Below are 23,429 nucleotides of genomic sequence, written 5' to 3' on the forward strand. Positions count from 1 at the left end.
TGTGGGTCTTTCAGTTCAAGGGGACAGGAAAGGCCATGTCACAGTTTGCTGACACTACCTGCTATCTCCAGAAGAGGCAAGCCGGTTCCTTTCCTTGGCCAGGGGCTTGGGACCCTGCCCCTGCTGTTTCTATCTCTTCACCCCAGCTTTCCGACTTACTGGATCACCAAGACCCTAGAATCGGTTGTGTAGTTAAACAGGAGCAGGAGAGTGGTTCAGAATTATTTCCCCCATGCAACGTGACCAGTCGAAGGAAGCCCCTGTCAGTCCACATTTATGGCAACCTCAGAATTTTATGTCCAGAGAGTCTCCCTTAAAGGACTCAAACCTTAAGCCTCCGTAAATGGGGAAAGTTTGGGGTCTTCGAGTGTTGGGTGACGATTGTCAGCAGATCGACAGAGAGCCTTCTCTTGTCCTCTGTCCACAGCAGGGCCCACAGCACTGCAATTCCCCTACAGAGACTTTTGTGTAGCCAAGACTGTACATAAACACACAAAGAAGGAATTATGGACAACATTGGGCTGTGAGATTGAAAAATGAGGAGTCTGAAACTGTGTGTGTGTGTGTGTGTGTGTGTGTGTGTGTTACTATGTAGCTTAGGCTGGCCTTGAACTTAAGACTCCCCCTGCCTTTGTAGCCTGACTGCCGTGATTATGTTTGTGCACTAGGGGGCTCTGCTATTTTATGAGATTGGGGCTTGTTGTGTTGTTCATTCTGGCCGAGAACTCGGGTTCAGTGGAGCCTTTTGCTTCATTTAGCCTGTGGAGTAGCTGGATCTGCAGGTGTGGCCCAGTGCGCCGAGCTCTCTCTCTCAGGAGCCTCTGTTTGTGTGTCTTGAATCACCCACTTACCTTATTTATCTGTGGGTAAAGCAGTGTCATACCTAGGAACTCACCAGTGACTGGTGTCTCCTCTTCGGGGTGTCTCACTGAAAAAAGACTTTAAAATTTTTTTTTTAACTTACAAAAAAAAAAAAAAAAAAATCTCTGGGTGTGTTAATACTGCATCAGAAAACAGAGAGTTGCTGGAGAAATGGCCATTTCTGCCTGTTATGCTCCTGACCCCCACCCCCCAAACACACAGAGTGATACAGACCTGTAATCTCAGCATTTGAGAGCCTGGGGCAGGAGGGTTAAGTACAAGTTCAAGGCCAGCCTGAGCTTAGGGAATGTTGCCACTCACAGTGGACAGGGGCAGTGCACGTCAATGAACTGAATTAAAATAACTCCTCACAGGTGAATCCAGCAAGGCTAGTTCCTCACTGAGATTCACCTGGGTTGTGTCAACTTAACACTGAAAGCTAACCACCACACTTTCCAAACATTTCTCTTCAACTAAAGTTCATTTCCAGTCAAGCTGTACACCAGATGCTGTAATGCAAACATTGGACATACAGCATATGTGACTCTATCCAACCTTGAACATGAAGAGTAGTTCATAAGTTTTTGTTTTCCTTTCTCTGGTATGTGTAATATGAGGCGAGGATTTTTTAAGCACGCAGAAAGCCCAGAGTAATTCGGGTTGGATAATTCAGAAGTTATCTTAATTCTGTGCACATGTGGTTACAACAGTTGCTTCTCCATGAAGATGGGACACAACATTAGCACAAAAGTGATTACACCCTGGGTCTGCATCTTGGACATCTCCTATCTGTGGAGAGGGTTCTTAGTTTACTGCTGCCCCGGTTAAACCAACCAGTATCCCTTTCCCTTTCACATGGGACGAGTTAATTTTAGAAGCAAATCATTTTGCAAGTTTCTTGGGAAACTTGAAGGTTGACCAGATTTCTCCAGGGTTGCTCACAGGGTTGCTCATTGAGGAAAGGAAGGTTCTGGGTGTCACCAAAGCCATCTCTCCTGTCCTGACTGACCCCTGTAGGTCCTGTCATGGTGCCACATGTGCAAAGCCAGCTCTGATGCCCTAACTCATGAGCTTGCTCATTCTCTCTGCTGTTCTGGAGTTTTGGGCTAGCCAGCACGGCTAGACTGACCTTGTTGAAGTTGCTTCTTGGTTATTTGTATCAATACTTGTAAGTAAATAAAATGACAGCTGCAACTGTGTTAGTTAGTAAGTAATATGAGAATATGTGGAGATGATGGATGCCATATTCAGCTGAGAGCGAGTCTATTTTAGAGCTCCCAGAATGCTTTAGTCGTGGTCAAGTAAAGTTATCTGGTTCTGTTTTATTAACATAGTTGTCAGAGTGGAGCTTTAGAGTTACACTTGGTTTTTACCCCAACTAACCAGTCATGTGACTTGGGGGACCTTATTTAATCTCTCTGTCCGTCTGTCCGTCCTCTTTTATTTCTCTCTGTACTATGACTTTTCCTGAGGAGAGGCAAACAATGTCTGTTCACCCCAGATGGGGTACCCAAGGGCCAAAGATGATTCCACTTCAGTTCAACTTGTTGAACCATTACCGAGCAGAGAAGAGGGACCACCCAGCATGAGTGACAGCCCCCAAAAGCTGCATCCCGGAAGTTCCCTGGACAGTGTGTGGGCTGTTACACCACTGAAGAGCCTTCTTCCCATCCATTGTTTACCAGTTATGCCCATGTCAAGGGGAGGGGTCTCAGGAGCCCCCCCAACATTCTTCTCCTAAAGTGAAAAAATGAAGTCAAGAAAAAACTCCAATAATTTGCAAAAATCCCACTACCTAACATCAATGCTTGTATCTGTCGACTGTGTTATCTTTTAGTCATTTTTTCCCCTGTTCCTAATAAAATATACCCTACTGATTGATATATGCACTTTTTTAATCTTTAAATTGGGATGTTGAGTTAAATAATTAAAACACAAAGTCTGGTATCTAATCCATAGTCGAAGTTGACCTCTGACTGTTAATATTGTTATTCCTTTCCCATCCTCGATGCTGTACTTATGCATCTCTATTAGGAATATACTCCTGGGCAAGGTAAGGAACTTAGGAAAATGCTTCTTCTTTTTTTTTTGAGATTTATTTATTTTCATTTTCTGGGTGTAGGTGTTTTGCCTGTATGTATGTCTTGAAAGACCTGCAGAGCGTGGACCTTCACGGTCCCACTCAGGAAAGGTGACACCCCAAATCATTCATGAGAAGCGGTCTTGATGCAAATAGCTTGAGGAATTTTTATTCCAAGTGCACTGGGGTCCACAGTCATACGCCACGCAGGGGTAGAGGACTGAGGACCTTGAGGGCATAATTGAGACAGCTTTTATAGGATTTACATCAAAGCTAACAAGGCCAGTTTCAAAGCTAGCCTGTTATTTTCACTAGGCCTAAAAGCAAGGTCATGAGACAGTTCCAAACTTGGATGGTTAATAAGGTTTCCAAGGGTACAGAGATTTCATAGAGGACACAGTTTTTACAAGGCAGGGTTGTTTAGCGCAGCTGCAAGGTTAGGGGGTGTTCTTTCTCTAGGACCAGCGGGCTCAGTGGCCTTGTCCTTGAGATAATGGGGGCAGGGAGAATGTACTCTCCAGTCAGGGAGTTATCTCTATCTATTGGCAGAAGCACTTGTTCTTTCTGGCTTTCCCTTCTTGCCATGAGTCCCATACAGGATGGCCCATAACAATTCCCAGACTGTTGTTGTGGATAACAACATTCCTTAGAAACTAGGTGGTTATGAATAATAATAATAATTTCCAGAAACCGACCATCGTGACCAAGCTATTCCATGTGTTTTCTTTTTCCTGAGCTTTGCATGCATCGAGGGTGATTTTTAAACACATGCTGGTGGATATTTTTAAATTTCTAACCTTTAGTGGTCATTAGAGAGTCCTTTCAGTCTGGGTACTACATGTATGTAGTGCCCACAGAGGCCAGAAGGAGGCATTGGATCTCATTGGAACTGGAGTGCTAGGAATTGAACCTGGGTCTTCAGGAAAAACAGCAGCTAATGCTGAACCCATCTCTCTAGACCCCAAGGTTCCCCCGCCCTTTTTTTTTTTTTTTTGAACAAGCTATTTTTATTTTTAGGGTATATTTGCAATCCCCAATTTGAGAAACTGTAGTCAGTACATGCAGACACACACACACACACACACACACACACACACACACACACACACACACACACGGAGCTTATTTATACTGCAAAGAATGTTGAAAAAAAAAATCCCCAAACCAGCAAACTTCCTAGTAAATCTGAGGCTATGTTTGACAAGCTAAAAGAAGAAATCAAGATGAATGATGTCAGCGGAAATGAATGCTTTTTTTTTTTTTTTTTTAATTTCCTGACACTTTGGACAAGATCGCTAGGTCAGGTTGGGTAGTAACGGAATTAAAAGTACAGTAGACGAAGATCTGGTGGAGTAATCTGAGAGCGCTGCTCTATAAGGTAAACAGGCCAGTGTGGCAGCACACCTTTAACCCCAGCACCGGGAAGCAGAGGCAGATGAGCTACAGAGTGAGTTCCACACAGCCAGGGCTACATGGAAGAGCCTGTCTCAAAAACAGAACAACAAACACAACAACAAACCAACCAAAGGAAAACAAGTCTCCAAAAGTAACAAAAGTAAGTGCCTTTGTGCACTCCTACCAACGATAGAACAGGTGGCATTCTACTGAGAGCTAGCTGGCCGCGTGGCAGGCGTGTGGTAGATGTTTGGTCTGTAGTACTTGCTCCAAAGGACCCCACCTAAGGAGTTGGCACTTCCTGGTCTCACTTTCTGGATAAGGAAACCGAGGGGTTACCCGAATCACACTGCTGCTGAGGGGTGGAGCTGAGGGGTGGAGACAGGCTTCTAGCCCTGGTGTCTGGCTTTTAGACTGAGTTTTGTGTAGCTACTGTCCCATGCCTACCAACATGTACAGGGTGAGCGTGTGATAGTTGAGTATTACACATTTCGGAAACTTGTCAGGAGACTAAGAATAGTCTGTAGATCTTTTTTTCCACTGCACAAATGTTATTCAAAATAACTGTCCATAAACACATCTGCTATTCCTCTTGTAATTGAATTAAAAAGTCAGTTTTTAGTGAGTGGGAAGGCAGGGTTCTCTTCTTGACACGATGACTTTCTGATTTTATTTACTTTTAACATTCATGTACCGGGTAGCCAGCGCCATGATAGCTGCAGACATGGGTGGAGAGAGATGAAACAATGAATAAAATTAGTTCGTGCGCTCAAAGATGCTTATGATTTATTGAGGAGATCAAAGTCTTCCTCTGAATAATGTAGGCAAGCAGATTAACTACACGTGAGACTGGGAACTGTGTGAAAAACAGGTGATGAGGGAGCAAGGACCCTACTCTGGTCCTTCACGTTTTATGTTTTCTAGGAATGGCTAAAAAGACACGTATAGGCTGGGCACAGTGACACACACCTTTAACCAACGCTCGGGAGGCAGAGGCAGGTACATCTGTCTGCGTTTGAGGCCAGCCTGGTCTACATAGCAAGTTCCAGGACAGCCAGGGCTACACAGTAAGAGGGGTAAATAAAGGCATGAAGAGAATGACTGTATCAGAGTCTCTCTGTTAGAAAGCTATTTCACATTTTCTCGAAATACACAGGTTTATCACCACTAATACAGAAGTCCAAAATTAGAAACTTTGAGCCCCAATATGATGATAATACAAGTAGAAAAACTCTATATTATAAAGTTAATATACAAACCTTTTGTTTTTTGAGACATGGTCTTAACTCAAACCCTCAGTTCTCCTGTCTCAAACTGTCAAATGCCAGGAGTTGAAAATACTGCATAACATCATGTTTTCTAGCCATGTACAAAGTGGAAATGAAATGCAGGTCCCATCCCTGAGTTCTCACTATATATATTCAAATATGTCTGAACCAAGAAAAAAAAAGTCTCAAATTTGAAACACTTGTGGTCATTGTAGTAACAGGCATTTAGATAAGGGACCCTGACACTATCATTAAGAATCTAGTGCTAGGAAGGCTTATAATTATCAGAGGTAATCTTTTCTTTTTCAAAAGACATAATGTGTTTCCTCCCCAGGAATTGGTGTATATGATAGGTGTTGGCTTTATGCCAGACGGACATCCTGCCAACTGATGCTCTGTTGCAAGCAGGGACTAAAGACGTGGTAATTAAAGGTGCCGCTGTTGCTATATTAGGTTCACAAGTAGAATATGTCACCCTGTATTGCTTCTAGCAGAGAGAGAGAGAGAGAATGTAGACTGTGCATCTCTCAAGCTAAGCAGATCCTCTCCGTTGCCAATGCTTATGTGGACCTTGGCATTCAAGGACATAAATATGGCCGTTTGCTAGGCTACACCTGTGGCTTATGCCACCCCAGACTTCTTTTCTATCACTGTGTGTGCCTGGGGTATGTGTGTGTGTGTGCCCTACATGGAAGACTGTCATCAGCTTGGTACAATGTCACTTGTATCGACCTTGACTCCGGAAGTGCATGTTCCATCCACATTCTCCCTCAGGTGACACACATTAGAATGCCTTTCATATTTCATTTTTAAAATTAATTTTTAGTGTTTGAGGGTTTTTTTTGTTTTGTTTTTTGTTTTGAGATAGGGTTTCTCTATGTAGCCCCTGACTGTCCTGCGACTTTGCTGTGTGGGCCGGGCTGACCTCAGACTCAGAGATCTGCTTGTTTTTGCCTTCTGAGTGCTGAGATTAAAGGTTTGTTTGGGAATTTCATATAATGTGTTTCGATCAAACCCATTTCCTATTCCTGATCTTCTCATTTTCGCCTATAGGCCCACCAATTTTCTTTCCAAACTTTGTATTCTCTCTCTCTCTCTCTCACACACACACACACACACTCGCGTGCACACACACACCCCTACTGAGCTCACGTAATGCAGTCTGTTATGTGCATGGGTGTAGGGTCATTACTGGAGTACAGACAGCCTGTTGGAGAGCACATCCCTGAAGAAAACCGACTCCCCTGCAGCCACCAATCCCCAGTAGTTCCTCAGGTAGGGGTGGGACTTCATGAGCCTCCCCTCCCCACATCTGGGCTGGGGTGTTTGGCTGGCTTGATCTCATCCATGCAGCTACAGCCACTGAGAGCCTCTGTATGCAATAGCCCTCCAGAAAATACTATTTTGCTACAGATGTGCCCTGCCTCTGGCCCTGACCATCTTTCTGGCCCTTCATCCAAGATGATCACTGTGTGTGTGTGTGTGTGTGTGAGAGAGAGAGAGAGAGAGAGAGAGAGAGAGAGAGCGCCCCAAGTCTCTTACTCTCTGCACATTGACAAGTTGCGGCTCTCTGGAATACCGTATCGATTGCCATGTACTGTGCACACAAGTTTCTCTGATGAGGGTTGAGAGACATGCTGATCTACGGGCGTAGAGATAAGAACTTAGGGGCCAGTTACTACTATGCCCATTTAGCGGAATAGTCGTAGGTTCTCTCTATGTCCTATGACCTAGCCACCCATATGTTTTGGTCCTAGTTAATGGTGCCAGGCATGGTCTTAAGGAATGGGCTTTAAATCCAGTCGTCCACACCACTGTTGTACTAGTCAGCCTATCTTGCCAGGCTAGTCATTCCCTGGTTTGCAGAGGGTTCAAGCGTACCGTCTAGTATAACACTAAGAAATGTGGACATTATGAAATAAGTTATAATATTAGACATAAGTTTTGATTTTGAACATCTGACCTATAAATAAAAGTGGTTTATTTGTCTTAAAATACATCTCCCAGAATTTTTGAGTGTGTGTAGTTAGAATATATGCCTATGCTTGGGTATGTTTTTCCTTTTTAAATCTTATTGAAGACAGTGTTTCTGAGAAGCATAAGCAGCAGCAGGCAGAGTGCAAGAATGGGGCTGAGTGATTTGCTTTTGGAACCTCCGAGCTCCTTTGTTCTCCGCGTTATGGTGTCTTTCTCTGCATTTAACAGCATGTAAAACCACACCCCGTTGTCTTAAAGGGTACCCGTGTTTAAACAGAGAAACTTTTTTTAATGCTAAGATGAGGAAAATCACATAAAAAAGGAACTGAAATGTTCCATGTAGGTCATGTGATGTGTCAGGAAATTGTAGAGGGTTTTTTTTTTTTGTGTTTGTTTTTAATTTTTTTTTTCTTTTTCTTTCTTCCCCCTCAATTCCTTCCTGTCATTCTGCCCCTGTGTCTCTTTGGTGGGAGAAAATGGCTCTGAGGGTCACTGGGAGTTCACCATACCATATGCGGGTTTGGTCCTGAGTAATGAGCTGAAGGAACTGATAAGTATTGGATCCCCAGTTATTGGGCTCCTCCGCCGATACACTAAGCCGAATCAGACCGAATCAATAAATTCAGATTTAATAAACAGCAAAGCAGAGTGGAGCAACTCCTGGGTGACCCCGGGAAGGCAGGAAGTAGAGCATGGTCTGGTGTCAGGTGTCAGGTCTTAGCCTGTAGGTCGTCTTGAGCAGTTCCCCGGGAGGAGCTTTCTGAGGGGCGGGGTTTGGAGGGGCGGGGTCTGGAATGGGAGGAGTGAAACCCGAGTGGGGCTTCCCAACAGGAACTACTTACTAAGACTCTAGTTTTCAGTAGGTTTGAGGAGAATATTAGCGTTCTAGGGAAGTCGATACCTATTCTGTTATTCAGCTTTCTATTCCTCTAACAAAACACTCGGGATAATTAAATCATAAAGAGAAAGGTTTATTTCGCCCACAGTCTTGGAGGCCAGTGTCCACTTGACTGTGCTTTGACGAGTCAGGGGTGCGGGCGAAGCATAACTCCTTGCCTCATCACAAGCTACAAGGCAGAGAAGAAAAGAAAGGATCAGAGAGTTCCACGGCTCACTTCCTTTTCAAGGGCATGTCGCAATGACCTAAGGGATGCCCATTTGGAGACGCTATCTCCTGAATGCTGCCTGCGGGTGAGGTGAAGACGGAGATCCAGGCTATAGCAGGCGGCGGGGGGGGGGGGGGGGGGCATGGGAACATTGCTATTTACCCTTCAGGAGTTTGCAGATTATCAGTGACTGTGGGAGATGGGGGAAAGAAAGGAGAAATTTTTATGCTGGCATTTCGCCTTTGCCCTTTAAGTGTGAGCGCATCTGCTGCCCCAGATATGTCTACGACCTGACCTGTGAGATCCCTGTGGCCATTGCCTGGGAGCTAGTTCTGCAGCTGCTGCAGGTAGGCAGCAACCCCTGGGATCCGGGCCCAGGGTCCCAGAGAAACCTGGCTCCCTGTGGGTTTGCTTTCTCCTACCAGCAGGCTTCCTGGGACTTTTCTCTTTGGTAATTGCCAGCACGGGTCTTGTTCTGTCCCTGAGGATAAACACGCAGGCCCTTTTTATTTTGAGATTTTTGCTGTTGAACAAAAACAGTAATAGGAAATCAGAGAAGTCTCAGACCCACTTCCTTTTTGGAAGCCCCTTGGGACATGGCTTTCATTCCTGAAGTAGGGCCGGGCTTTCCTTCAGACTTCTTGCTTGTCTCTCCCAATCAAGACAAAGTTTGTTTTCAGGTTGCCCCTTCAAGACTCACTGAGTGCCTGTGAGCAAACAACCCTTCATTCACTGGTCAGTGTAAAGTTTCTAGCTTTGAGCTGTTCAGGGCATTTCCTCAAGATGTTCCCTTTCCTTACCAGCACAAGGGACGCTTTCTCCTGTGGTGTGGAGTATTTGGGGACAAGGGTTCACTTTGGAGCTCGAGCTAGCCCTGAACCTGCTATGTCATAGTCCATGCTGGCTTCAAACTTGTGATCCCTATGCCTTGTGACAACTCCTGTGTCACATCTGACTCCGGACTCCTCCAGCAATACAGTCTACATTGAGCCCCCCGTTCATCTTAAATCATAGCTATCCCAGATAGATGCAAGGTGCGATTTGTTCAAATGGGAATTCACTGGCATTATTTGGCAGGAAGGGTCATTTGATGAGAAAGGTCTAGTGGTGGGTTGGGCTCTGCTGCTGATGGCCTCAGGCAAACGCCACACTGGCTTGCTTTCTCTGAGCTGACTTCAGATGACGTCTCTTGCTTTTGGAAAACAATATCCCAGACATGAAATAAGAAATGATGAGTCACATAATAAATATAATGCCAGGCTTGTGTCACTGGCTACTTTTAGAGTATTATATTTTAGCACTGTTAATTATCTGTTTGCTACAAAAGTTGGCAGTCTTGGCTTTCCTCTGCAACATAAACAAAATAATATTGTTTAATTCCTTTGCTATTTATACACACACACACACACACACACACACACAAAATGCTAACTTTTATGCAATTTCAGAATGGGAAGATTTAAAGGAAGCCCCCCACCCCATTTTTTCTTTCCTGTTTTCCCCGAAAGAAATGAAATAGAATGTTTATGTGGGAGGTAAGCATCCCCCCCCATGAGGAAAAAAAGTATTGTGAAGAATTTCAGAGAAAAGTCTTTTCTCACCTCTGACCTGCCGCTTACCCTGTCCAGGGTCAGAGTTCATCTCTGACACCCAGAAGCCTGCTAAGCATCAGCTGAACTCAGGGGTGGTGGCTGCTGTTTGCTGTGTTCAGTACATTACCTTCTGGAGCCAAATGATAATCAGAGGTTTGTTTGATGAGTGTGAGGTCTGAGCCAAAGGGTGGGGGGTACTCTGAGTGGCATGCGTCACACAGCCTGGGGTGCTGGGTGTCCCTTCCCACACAAGAGGCTTTCCTCTTGGCCCAGGAAGCTGCCTCTCCCACTGGCCCAGTAAGGTGCATTGTGAATAGCATCCTTTGTTAAAAGAAGAGAGAGTTCTGGAAGACAAGACCACATTAACACTTGTCCTCCTGGAGTTTTCTGCTGTGGATGCTTCACCATCTCCAGCTTCAGGAGCATCTAAACATTGGCCAGATAAGCACAAAGCACCAGACCTTCCTATAGTCCCTAGCATCACTGAGAGAGGCCAGATGGCTAAGGAACGCTAAAGGGTGGTGAATACATGCCTTGTAAAAGCACTAGGCAGTGAAGGGTAGAGTTGTGCACCCGAGCTTCTTGAAGAAGGCTGGGAAATCTGAGGCAAATCCAGAGGACATACTGACTTCATTTTGTGAAGTGACACTTTCTGAGAGTCCTCAGGCAGTCGGCGAAGCCACATGGCTCAACTATCACATGGCGGCCTGGTTTGCCTTAGCAGAGTTTTATAAATCCCATTCTTAGTTTTCCATTTCAGACTGTGTCCTCATATCCAGGGTGCTTCAAAAAGCCCATGGTGTGTGGACCATGGGATAAGCGCCCTGGAGTTACAGGAGATGACTCCTTTTCCCGGCTTGCTCAGAATAGCAGTATTAGAGCACTTAAAAGACGTTCAGTGTTTTTTCAGTATGGACACGAATATGTGTATGTGTACATGTGTGTGCAGGTGTGTGTGAAGTGCAGAAGACAGCCTCTGATGCTGTTTTTCCTCAGGCTCCATTACCTTGTTTTCTGAGATAGTTTAAAAAACTCATCCCTCCCCCACAACAAAAATCTTAATGTTCTCCCATCCCCCTGCTTCTGAGAGGGAACTATCCCATTGTACTTTAAGAATGGCTTTTCATTTTCTAATAGCAACGGTGGTTAGTCCTAGTTCAGGAGCATGGAAGGAGAGGAGAGATGATGAACCAAGTTTTTGGTTTCTCAAAGCAGAGTTGCAGATTATTAAAAGAGATTTTTAATATAGATTTCAAACAGAAAGATGAAGCAGAGGAGAGATGCCCAGGATCAGTTCACAACTTACCCAAGAGTACGGATGTGGGCTTATCAAAGGAGAGTAAAAGTTTGTAAGTGGTAATCTTCACATAGATTTTAATTATGTGGGTGGAGAAAGAGAGAGTTGGGCTGGAGATACTCATGGAAAGAATAGGATATACTCAGGTGTGGAATGGGCTTCCCAAGGGGGAGGCTCAGGTGTCTTAACACTAGCCATATATTCTATTTTGGTAACTCTCAAGTTATATCTCAGGGGTTGCTAAGAAACAATCTTCTCCTCTTTTATTTTTAGACAGGGTCTCACTATGTAGCCCTGGGTGGCCTGGAACTTGCTATGAAGAAATCATTGTGGAAATAATTGTGGGCCATTGTCTTGTTCCTGATGAAAACACTCAGATGGAAAATGTACCATGTCTCTGGAGCTCAGGTCTTAAGACAAACACTGTATCTTAAGTAAGTGTTGACTTGGTACCACATGGTACACACAGGGCTTTGTAAAGTAGCTGTTGAACCAGATCAGTGACTTGCAGGAGCTGCTGAAAGCCTGTGAAACTTCCATAGGAAGAAAAGGTGAAGTGATTTGCCAATCTCATAGGCAAAGGAAAGGAAAGGATAGAGTTAGTAGAAGGTTAGCTGGTTCACCAGTCCTCCCGGAGAAGTTTGCCAAAGATACCGAGAAGGGCATTCTGTGTTCCTAAGGAAAGAGGTGGTAGAAGGGTCATGTCAAGGGAGGGTTGAGGAATTCTGTGCCTGGACTGCTAATGGTTATGAAGCCAAACTTGCTGTTATCTGGAGCACTGGATGATCTGAAAGCTGAGATTTAAAGACTGCAACACGAAAAAGGGTTCTTTGCATAGCCCATAAAGACAGCTTTTGGAGAATTCCTTTACACCCTCATACCTGGCTATTGTATGATTTTACATTTACATCTCTTATAAGCACAGGAAAAAATATCAGCCAAACCAGGTCTGGGGATATAGCACTGTAATTCCAGCTACCCAGGAGGCCGAGTCAGGAGGATCACAAGTTCAAGGCCAGGCAGGGCAACTTAGTGAGGCCTGACTGAAAGCCGTATAGAGCTGGGTGAGTGAGGGTTGCTGCACAGCTAGCCGAGCCACGTTCAGGTTGGCAGTGTCCTGGGCTCTGTCTCCCCGGAATGGATAGCTTGAGGCAGCTCCACCGGCAGCTCATGACAGGTGGACTGCCCACATCCGTAGCCTCAGGCGGGATAGGACTTGTTAGGATGTGGCCATCATCCTTCATCTGTCTGGGTGAGCTCTTACCTTCAAAGTCACCGTCTAGGTGACTGCCAAGGTACTAGCCCTGCTGTAGTGATTCCTTCTCTCCTAAAGCCTTGACTCAATCAATACTCTACCCTTTGAGGTTTTCAAGTCTGGCAGATATTTGTTATTTAGAACCTGGCCTCGCCACGCCCCTAGAAACAATTCTTTCAAAAACCGTTTCTTCTATGGGAACATTTTTCTTTGGGTTCCCTTTCCCCAAGAAGAACTATATTGTTGCTGTTGTTATGATTAAATATGGCTCTTTGCCCTCTGTCGAAGTGGCCGGGAAAGGCTTGAACATAATTTGGGCTGAAGGTTGAGGTCAACATCTGCCAGCAGTTTCTCCACCCCAGGGTCTGCTCGTCCCTGGACAGCCTGTCCTCCCTCCCTCTCCCTCCCTCCCTCCCTCCCTCCCTCCCTCCCTCCCTCCCTCTCCCTCCCTCCCATCTTGGTCTGCTCAGACTAGTTGAGCACTTGGAGGTGTCTGCACCTGGGGACCCTCCATCCCTCCCAGGCTGAGGAGAAGTGCGACACCCCTGCCTTGTTTCTGGTTTCTGTCCTCCGGAGCTGGCTCTGGGCTCGAGGACTCAGACCGCCCTGCCAGCTCAGGCTCTTGCCGGGATTGGGCACCGAGGCGCCGCCTCCGTCTCTGCGCGCCCGCGCGCTCGCTCCCGCCCTCCTCCCCTCCCAGCCCGCTCGGGTCTCAGCCGTTTGGGCTCCGCACTGCAGATGCCAGCCGGTGCCCCGGAGCTCCGCTGCTCTCGCCGTTTGTCTCTCTGATCCCGTCGTCTCCGGGGCTCCGGGTGCGCGCTCGCCGCTCGCCGCTCGCCGGGGAGCCTCGCCGGCTTGGACTCTCCGAGCCCCGCGTGCGGAAGTCGTTCGGGCGCAGCAGCGAGGACCCGGGAGGCCGCCGGCGCTCTCGGATGCGGCAGGACAAGCTGACCGGCTCCCTGCGTCGCGGCGGGCGATGCCTGAAGCGCCAGGGCGGCGGCGGCGGCGGCGTGGGCACCATTCTGAGCAATGTGCTCAAGAAGCGCAGCTGCATCTCGCGGACCGCGCCCCGGCTGCTGTGCACCTTGGAGCCGGGTGAGGCGCGGATGGGTGATGGCGATGCAGGCGGGAGGGATGGGAGCAGATCCCGGCCTGGGTGCGTTCAGCGGCCGCCAGGGCGCGGACAACCCGCAGCCCCGCAGAAGCCACCCCGCGGCCTGTGCGCTCGGCCTCCGTGCGTGGTGGCGAAGTGAGGGAGGCTGCCCCTTCCAGCCCAGGCTGCGTCACCTATTGTGCTTCGGGCTCCCTGGAAACCAGACCTCCAAAGAGGTGTGTGGGTTGGCCTTGACCCCGCAGGTCGGAGGGAAAGCAGCGACTGCGAAGGACGATCGAGTGCATGTTTTCCCGAGAGACCCTGTGGTGTGTTTGTGTTGGGGTAGGAGAGGGCACGAGCTCCTACTGAGTGTAGGTAAGGTCCAGGAGCTCGCCTGGCCTTGTGAGAACAGGCCCTTCCTACCATCACCTTGTATTTCCACATCCCTTCTTCTCCAGGCTCTGCTTATCTTCGCGCCAGCTCGGTCACCTGGCGTCGTCGCTCGCGGTTTTAAGAGCCTGGCCCTGGCACCAGCGCCTGGCTGCTGAGGGTTCTGGCAGTGGCCTCGGAGGGAGCGGCTCCATTTGCTCGCAGAGCTGGGGCTCAGGGCGCTCACCTTTCCCTGGAGTGGCCTCAGGTGCCTCCAGACAGTTTGTGGTCTCCACAGCACGCTGTTTCCCCACCCCCACCCCTTATGGGACCTGCTGTCACCCAGCCACTTCAGATTGTGCCCAGGCACTGGGTCCCAAAGGGTGGATCGCGGCGCTGCCTTTACGAACCTCGTGGTTTCTTTCTTTGTTTTTTTTTTTTTCTCCCCTCCCGAAGTGTCTAATTGCAGAGAGTGTAGTATTTATTCACCTTCTTCTTTTACCTTTTATTTTTCTTTAAATCTCCTTCCCACGTTGAACAGTGTTTTGTATTTCTGAATCCGGAACAGCTGTGATTATCAGATGAAACGTAAACCTTCTTTTCTCTTGTTTCACTTAGAAGAAAAGAGCGTGGAAATGACCCGATCTGAGCCTTTGCATGCGGGCGGGCAGCGAATGATCAATTCCACTTAAAACCTGACTCATTTTTGAGCAGGAGAAAATAGTTGTGGTTTTGACTAACTAGCCCCAGTTGAGCTTCTGCACAGGAAAGCAATTGTTTAACTCCCAGCAAGTGGCCCCCAAAAGTCACAGCAGCATAGTTGGTCAAAACATACTGTGAATTCAGTGGTTTTAGGGCAGTGTCAAAGTCACCACGGGGCTGAGTTTCCTGGTTTTTGTTGTAATAAAGCAAGAATCGTTAATTATAAGCGCATGCATTCAGCACTCCAGGCCCGGACAGCACCCTCTCTACAATGTCCATTTCATTGGTTGGAACTGGAGGTATTCTTGGTACCACTGTGCAGGCAGGGGGTCATTAAAACCATCTCCCAGAGATGAGAATCAGTGGGTAATTAATATTCCTCTGGAGTAGAAAACCATCTATCCAGGTATAACACTGGTTTTGATTTTAAAGCTTTGAAATGTCAAGGTATCATCAGATGCCTTGGACCTTTGACTTAGGAAATGTAGGTCTCAATACATGCGTCCAGAGCACTGGTACGGGGTTCCATATCATCACCATCAATAAGAACAACACTATCACTGCTACTTGACTGCTACCGTCATGGGCTTGGGCAAACCAGACATGTCTTTCCTGCTTCTTGATTCCATATGTATGCTTCTTGAAAGGCCGCTTTATTATTTTTCAAGTCCTGAAGATTGTTCCTATCCATTCGAACCTCTAAGTGGTGGAAGTTGAGAGGTTTTTTTAATGTGTGTAATATACAGTCTACTTTTTAGCGGCAGCAATGTGATCATTTGGTATTTCTTGGTCCTTGAACTTGGTTAAGCAGTAAGTCCTTTTATTTATTTATTTATTTATTTTAATGAGTAAAGGAGTTGGGGGGATGGCTTAAGGATAAAGTGCTTGCTGTGAAAGCTTGAGAACCGGAGTTTGTATCCCGAGAAGCTATGCAAACTCTGCACAGTGTCAGTCTGTGGACCCAACATTCATGGTTGGGGGGTGGGATGGACACATACCTCTGGAGTTTACTGATTAGCCTAGCAGCATGGGTGAGCTCCACAGTGAGAGACTATGAGTCAAAATATAAGGTAGAGAGCAATTGAGGAAGACACCCAATGTGCACGCTTACTTGCATGTATGCACACACTATTGGACACACTCACTTGAGGAAGTGAAGACAAGCCAGATCTATACAGTGAGTTCCAGGCCATTAGGGGTTGAAATACTGAGACCCTGTCTTCAAAAACCAAACTATGTTATCAAATGATTTTGAAGTTGTAGAAAAAGAGTACATCATATTTTCAGATTTGTTTTTTTAAAAATAGAATATGAACAAGAATAAGAATTGTTGTGGAATTTCTCTTCAATAACAACACATAATTCTATTACAGAATGGTGAATAAAGGCTAAATATAAGTAATAAAAATTTATTTTTTAATGTACTTTCCCACTCTTGTCCTATAGATTTGGGATCTAAATTAAAGGAAATTAAAGTGGTAGATTACTTAGGATTACCAGTCAGCCCTATGTTTAGTTTATGGTCTAGAATTTAATATATTTTTATCATCAGTGAATAGGCATATTGAGACAGAATTAAAGTATTTGGGCATCATCAAATTGAATTGTTATAGTAAACCATTCCATGAGCAGAAGGAGGATTGGGAGGGTATAGCTCAGTGAAAGGACATGTACTAGGCTATAGGTTTGATCCCCAGCATCACCAAATCAAAGCTAGCCGAAAGAGGTACACTGATGGAGTCTAATTTTGTGCTCTTCGGACTCTAGCTTAGAGCCTTGTATACACCATGTACTAGCTCTAGCTCCCTGACACATTCAGAGTGCCATGATGGCGTTTTATTGCCTTAGATGGTCCAGTGAAGTACCTCAGTCCCTGGTGTTGGAAATGGAACCCGGGGTTTCCCACATGCTAGATAGTCCTTGGGCTGCCAAGCCTCAACTCCAGCCCTTGCAGTTTCTTTAGATGTCTTAGTTTGTGTACACATTGCAGAAAAACAAACTCTGTAAGTGGCGAATTCCCCCTTTGTGTTTTGTAACTGATAATTACCCGGATGAGAGGGGCTTTACAGCCAATGGCTGCAACAGAACTCTGAGGTGGATGCTGCTGTCCTCACTTCATCGATTAGGGGATTGAGGTACAGACAGGATAAGGAGTTTGAAAGTTTGAGTTTAGAGCGGTCTGTGGCTCTAGCCTGTGATGCCAGTTGTTGGTTTTTGTTGGCATTTGTCGGAGCTACCATTGATGTTTTAAACTCCATTTTATTGTCTTAGGTCATTTCTCTATTATAGTTAAATGTATTTTAATTTTACTGAAATTGGCTGAAACTCACTAAAAACACTTAAATTTTTTAAACACAATCCAGTAGAGCCAAGCATTGAATTTACTTATGATATAACTTTGTTTTTTTAAATTTAATTTATTATTTTACATGTCTATCCCAGTTCCCACTCCCTCCCTCCTTCCCTCCCTTCATCCCTCCCTCCCTTCCTTTTACCCTCTCTGCCCTCTCACATGCACCCTGACCACCCTCCCCTCCCATCCCCCCACCCCAATTCCACATGTAGGGCAATGCCATCCAGGTGGGGTCATGTAGATCTGACAGGTCATTTGAAGTAGGGACTAGGGCTTCTCTCCTGCCACTAGGTTAAGGGAGTTATCCCTCCATGGGGGACGTGTTCGCAAGGTTCTTTTGTACACCAGGGATACGTCCTGGATCCACTGTCTGAGGTCCCTTAGACTGCTCAGTCCTTCTGGCTGAGACCCATATTCAGGGGGCCTGAATCAGTCCCATGCTAGATTCCCAGCTATCAGTCTAGGGCCCGTTAGGTCCTCCTTGTTTGGGTCAGCTGTCTCTATGTGTTTCTGCAGCTTGGTCTTGTCCTCTCCATCTGCATCTGGGTTCTAGTTCGACTCAGTGTTTATGTATGGGTGTTTGCTCCTGTTTCCAACAGGTATTAGTTGAGGGCTCCATGGATAAGTTAGTTGTTGATCTCACTATCCAGGAAGGGCATTTATGGCAGCCTTTCTACGGATGCTCAAATTGTTAGTTGGCGGCAGTCTTGTAGGTCTCTAGACCTTTCTTTAGGTTCAATTTTCTCTTCAAATCAATAATGGCCCCCTCTTTTGTGTTCTCTCTCTCTCTCTCTCTCTTTCCTATCTTCTATTCCTAACCAGGCTCAATCTTCCTAGTCGCACGTGCTTTCCTCTCCTCCCCCTCCCTTTCTCCTACTTCTCTCTCCACTCACTGCCCCCCCCCACTTCTCCTGAGCTCTGGGGGACTTGTCCCTTCCCAGTTCTGTGAGGGACTTTATATGAATCTCTTAGAATACACCTTGTATCCTACTTCATCTGGTGGTGTGAATTATAGGCTGGTGATACTTTGCTCTAGGTCTAAAATCCATATATGAGCGAGTACATACCATGTTCCTCTTTTTGTGCCTGGGTTACCTCATTCAGGATGATTTCTTCAAGTGTCATCCACTTGCCTGTGAATTTCAAGATTACATTATTTTTTTCTGCTGCGTAGTATTCCATTGTGTAGATGTGCTACATCTTCATTATCCATTCCTCAATTGAGGAGCATCTAGGTTGCTTCCAGGTTCTTGCTATTACAAATAATGCTGCTATGAACATAGCTGAACAGATGTCTTTGTTGCATTGATGTGAATCCTTTGGGTATATGCCTAAGAGGGGGATTGCCGGGTCCTGTGGTAAACTAATTCCCATTTTCCTGAGGAACCGCCATACTGATCTCCAAAATAGCTATACGAGTTTGCACTCCCACCAGCAGTGGAGGAGTGTCCCCTTTCTCCACATCCTCTCCAGCATGAGTTGTCATTGGTGTTTCTAATTTTAGCCATTCTGGCAGGAGTAAGATGGTATCTCAAAGTTGTTTTGATTTGCATTTCCCTGATAGCTAATTGATACAAAATTGAAGTTCACACTTGAACCATCTTTAGGACAAAATGGCACTTTCTTAAGTGTCGTTCAGTCTTTTTGATTTCCTCTATTGAATGGAAAGATCTCCCATGCTCTTGCAAAGGTGGGATAAACATAGTAAAAATGGCAATCTTGCCAAAAGCAATCTACAGATTCATTACAATCCCCATTAAAATCCCACCACAATTCTTCATTGACCTTGAAAGGATAATACTCAACTTTATATGTAAAAAGAAAAGATCCAGGATAGCCAAAACAACCCTATACAATAAAAGAACTTCAGGAGGCATTGCCATTCCTGACTTTAAGCTCTATTACAGAGCTATAGTCCTGAAAACAGCCTGGTATTGGCACAAATATAGACAGGTAGACCAATGGAGTTGAATTGAAAATCCTGATATTAACCCACACACCTATGAACACCTGATTTTCGACAAAACAGCTTCAAAAAATGGTGCTGGCCCAATTGGATGAGGGTGTGTAGAAGACTGCAGATAGACCCATGTCTGTCGCCATGCACAAAACTCAAGTCCAAATGAATCAAAGACCTCAACGTCAATCCAGCCACACTGAACCTCTTAGAAGAGAAACTAGGAGGTATCCTTGAACAAACTGGTATAAGAGACCGCTTCCTGAACATAACTCCAGGAGCACAGACACAGATCAATAATTAATAAATGGGACCTCTTCAAACTTAGAAGCTTCTGTAAGGCAAAGGACACAGTGGAAAGACCAAATGACAGCCCACAGACTGGGAAAAGATTTTCACCAATCCTATATCTGACAAAGGGCTGATCTCCAAAATATACAAAGAACTCAAGAAACTAGTCAACAAGTCAACAAAACACCAAACAATCCTATTAAAAAATGGGGTATTGAACTGAAGAAAGGATGATATAACTTTGTTATAATTTCCATAAATAACAACTACTTAATTTTCTTCTAGGAGTTGATACAAAATTGAAGTTCACACTTGAACCATCTTTAGGACAAAATGGCTTTCAGCAGGTAACTTTGTTTTTGCCTTTTAAAGTTTAAATTTTTTTTTTTTGCTTTGCCAGAAGAGCACATTGTCATATATTCTTAAGATAAACATATTCACATATATTTTGATACACAAGAGATGTTAGTTTTTTTTCCAGTTTGTAATAAAATAACTTTTAAAGCATAAGCAACCTGGGTTTATTCTTGCAAAATGGTCTTATACTTGACTATAGCCAGATCTTACTGAGGCATTTTTTCAAATGAGGCTCCCTCCTGTCCCGTGATTCTAGTTTGTGTCAGGTTGACATAAAAATAGCCAGCATGGATGTCCAGATGGAGGAAACCTAGAAAGTGCTGCTCCAGGTCCGTATTATTGCCTCTCTGATATTTCTCTCTGGTCCTTAGTGGTATGATGCTCTCAAGGCGGTGGCCAGACTGTCAACAGGGATTCCAAAGGAATGGAGGAGAAAGGTAAGTGGATCCATGGGGCTAAAACACAAAAGGACCATCATTCTGTTCATTCAAATGTCTGGGAAGTCAAGAGCGTACTCTCCACTCTTCTTGTAGCGGGAATTTACTATTCGTGCCAGGTGATGTTGGGCGCTAGGGATGCAGCAGATGGAAAGAACAGCAGATGGGATATTTTGTCCTCACAGAACTTACGGTACGCCACCCAGTGCTGTAGGGAGACATGCAGCAGAGAATACGGGGAGTGTGGAAGGGCAGGGGTAGGGAGGTGGAGTTTTACATAGAAAGTGACAGTGAGTGGGACTCTGACTGAGGAAGTGGGCAGTCGGCTGCAGCTGCCTGGGGGTGGGGAGTACCTGGGGCTGGGCCTCAGAAAAGCGAGAGGCTAGAGGGGGAGGTTCATCGAGGAGGGGGGAGGCAATGAGAGGGTCTAGAGGCAATGTGAGTGGATAGGTCATGAATGCCCTCCTAGGTTGTAGGAGCACTAGGGCTCTTCAGAGAGAGAGAGAGAGAGAGAGAGAGAGAGAGAGAGAGAGAGAGAGAGAGAGAGCACACTGGGAAGTTCCAAGCTGGCTGGTCAGATAGGCTACTCTATTGCCAGGTAACATGTAGACTCTAATAATTCCGGCAAGAACAGGGCCAGGGTTGTGGTATTCAGAGACCGCGAGAGGGGTTAGATTCTGGATGTGTTTTGAAGGCTGAGCTAAGCAGAATGCCCAGTGGGTTGACTACCAGATGTAAACGGGATGTCAAAGATGACCTGAAGGTTTTGGCCCAAGAGGCTGGAAAGGCAGAGCTGCCATTGGGGCAGATGGCAGGGACAGGTGTGTATGTCTGTGTGAATAACTGGAGTAGTGGTGGGTGGAGGTACCTGGCCTGACATCTGTTGCAGTTGAGACGCCCGATACGTGTCTAACACAAAGGTATCCAGTGGGCATGTGAGCAGGGTTCTGATGCGTAGAAGTCTGGTTGCCAGGTTATGTTCAAATACATGAAATTTTTAAATGTACTCTAGGGTTATTAATTTATAGCTGCAGTCTTAACATTGGGATTTGAACATGAGTGTTTCCTCAAGTGAGTATTAATATGGATTTATGAAATTATTTTTTCAGAATTAGATTTTCTTTGTTGGGTAAAGGAGTAAAAATATCCACTGACACTTGAAAAATTTATTCATTCTGGGAGTCCATCTGTCAGAATTGTGTGTGGGAGGAGGTTTAAGGTCTCTGTGGGGACAAAAAACATCCATGTGTGACCAAGTAGCTGTTGCCCAAGCAGGGAATGATTTAGGATTAAGCAAAACAAGGTCATAGAGTTATTTAGCCTATGAAATGAATTGAAGTAAAATGAAAAAAATTCTGGCAATTTTCTTTTCGTGATTAGAGTGTTACGTGGCATAGGGTAGGAACTCAACAAATATTTATTGCAAGAATGAAAGGCCCTACAGGGTTGTTGCTAGTGTTTTCTTATCCCACCAGGCCTCACCATCCTTCAGGCCCAAATAATCACACAGATGCTATATTAATTATAAAACTGTTGGCCGATGGCTTGCTCTGTCTTAATTATTAACCCACAATTAGTGATCTATGTCAAGTACGTCCTATCCTCCAGGTCCCTCTACGGTGTCTCTTTCCTGTCTCCCTCTGCCTACCTTTCCCAGAATTCTCCTTGTCTCCTTGCCCCGCCTATCTTCCTGCCTCTTGGCCAAACTGGCTATTGGCCAGTCAATGTTTTATTCATCAAACAATAAGAGAAACATATATAGAGGACATCTGCCATCACAGGGTCCCCTTTAACACGGCAGAGCAGACTTGCATGCACGAGCTGTCCCTGGCCTCAGAACAGTTCCCAGCTTTTCTTGGATGCAATGCTAGTTCCCTAATAAAAGCGGGACATTCTGCCTAACCGATCTTCTCTGCTTATGCGACCCTTTAGGTTTGGCTGACTTTGGCCGATCACTACTTGCACAGTATAGCCATTGACTGGGACAAAACCATGCGCTTCACTTTCAATGAGAGGAGCAACCCCGATGACGACTCGATGGGCATCCAGATAGTCAAGGTGACACTCCTGAACTTGGCTTCCAGCTCTGATGCAGCAAAAAGGAATCACAGAGCCAAACGTTTCCTAGGCAGAAGGCCAGATGACCTCCAGCCTGATTATCTGCATACATCTGCTCCCTCATCCCATTACTTTGTACTGAGAACTTGGCTGTGCCTCGCCCACATACATTTAAATGTGGCCAGAGAGAGGAAAATGTGGACGAGCTTCCACGCATATCTGATTGACCTAATTTCCTTACACAATAGGAGACTGAAGTTTCTTTTGATTTTCTCAGTATAGGCCAGGGATATCGATTGTATTTTCACATTAAAGTCGTTGGACTGAGAAATTTAGAGGCGACTATGCTTCATATTAGAAACGTTTGGCTCTTATTAAAGCCTTTGCTAGTCTAAATGTTAATTTATAGGTAGGTTCGCTGATGGAGCCGGTTCAGGTCAGCTGTAGGGGCAGCTGTGGTTGTGGGCCTTCATTATTGCAGCTGATGCTAAGAGCCAACATTGCTGATTTCATTTGGTACCAGAATAACCCTTGTACATAAGGCTTGGGCACGTGGGCCTTGATTTTATGAGTGTTCCACAGTGGGAGGCTAAGCTAAGCTGGGATTTGGAAAGGAAGGCTGTCTCATCTACATTCTGGCCACCACAAGATGGCTAATGTGTTGGCACATTTAAACCCATTTTTTTTTTCTTTTTTAATGAGGAAGAGCAAACTAAAACGAGCTACTTTCTCATCGAACTGGGTTTGTTTCAAACGGAAAAAAAAAAAAATCATGGCATTGCATGTTGCATGCCGAAAGCCCTTTGCATTATCCCTGCTCTAATGCGTTATTTGGAATTTCAGCATAAGACAAAATTTCATACGTGAAACAGTCCCTCTCTGCTTAACTTATGAGTTAAGGCAATGAATGCAGTTTCCAGAGATATTATCTTATGTGTGTGGGTGCTCTGTCAGCATGCATGCCTGAGTATCACTCTCCTT

The 23,429-nt window shown here is 45.5% G+C and overlaps 1 protein-coding gene across 2 annotated transcripts in view; it reads left to right on the plus strand.

Annotated features, from left to right (window-relative positions):
* Positions 1–23,429, plus strand: part of Tbc1d30 (TBC1 domain family member 30) — a 64,806-nt gene that overhangs the window by 13,646 nt on the left and 27,731 nt on the right. Inside the window, exons 1-4 of one of the 2 annotated variants that reach the window (XM_051176175.1) lie at positions 13,662–13,926; positions 19,882–19,943; positions 20,325–20,390; positions 22,323–22,448. In XM_051176175.1, the coding sequence (XP_051032132.1) occupies positions 13,764–13,926; positions 19,882–19,943; positions 20,325–20,390; positions 22,323–22,448 (417 nt within the window). In that variant the 5' untranslated portion in view covers positions 13,662–13,763. Of the gene's footprint in view, positions 1–13,661; positions 13,927–19,881; positions 19,944–20,324; positions 20,391–22,322; positions 22,449–23,429 lie in introns of those variants that run through there. The other variant, XM_051176174.1, reaches the window with a different exon arrangement.

This window comes from Phodopus roborovskii, unplaced genomic scaffold (genome assembly GCF_943737965.1).
Source record: "Phodopus roborovskii unplaced genomic scaffold, PHOROB, whole genome shotgun sequence".
Taxonomy (NCBI): Eukaryota; Metazoa; Chordata; class Mammalia; order Rodentia; family Cricetidae; genus Phodopus; species Phodopus roborovskii.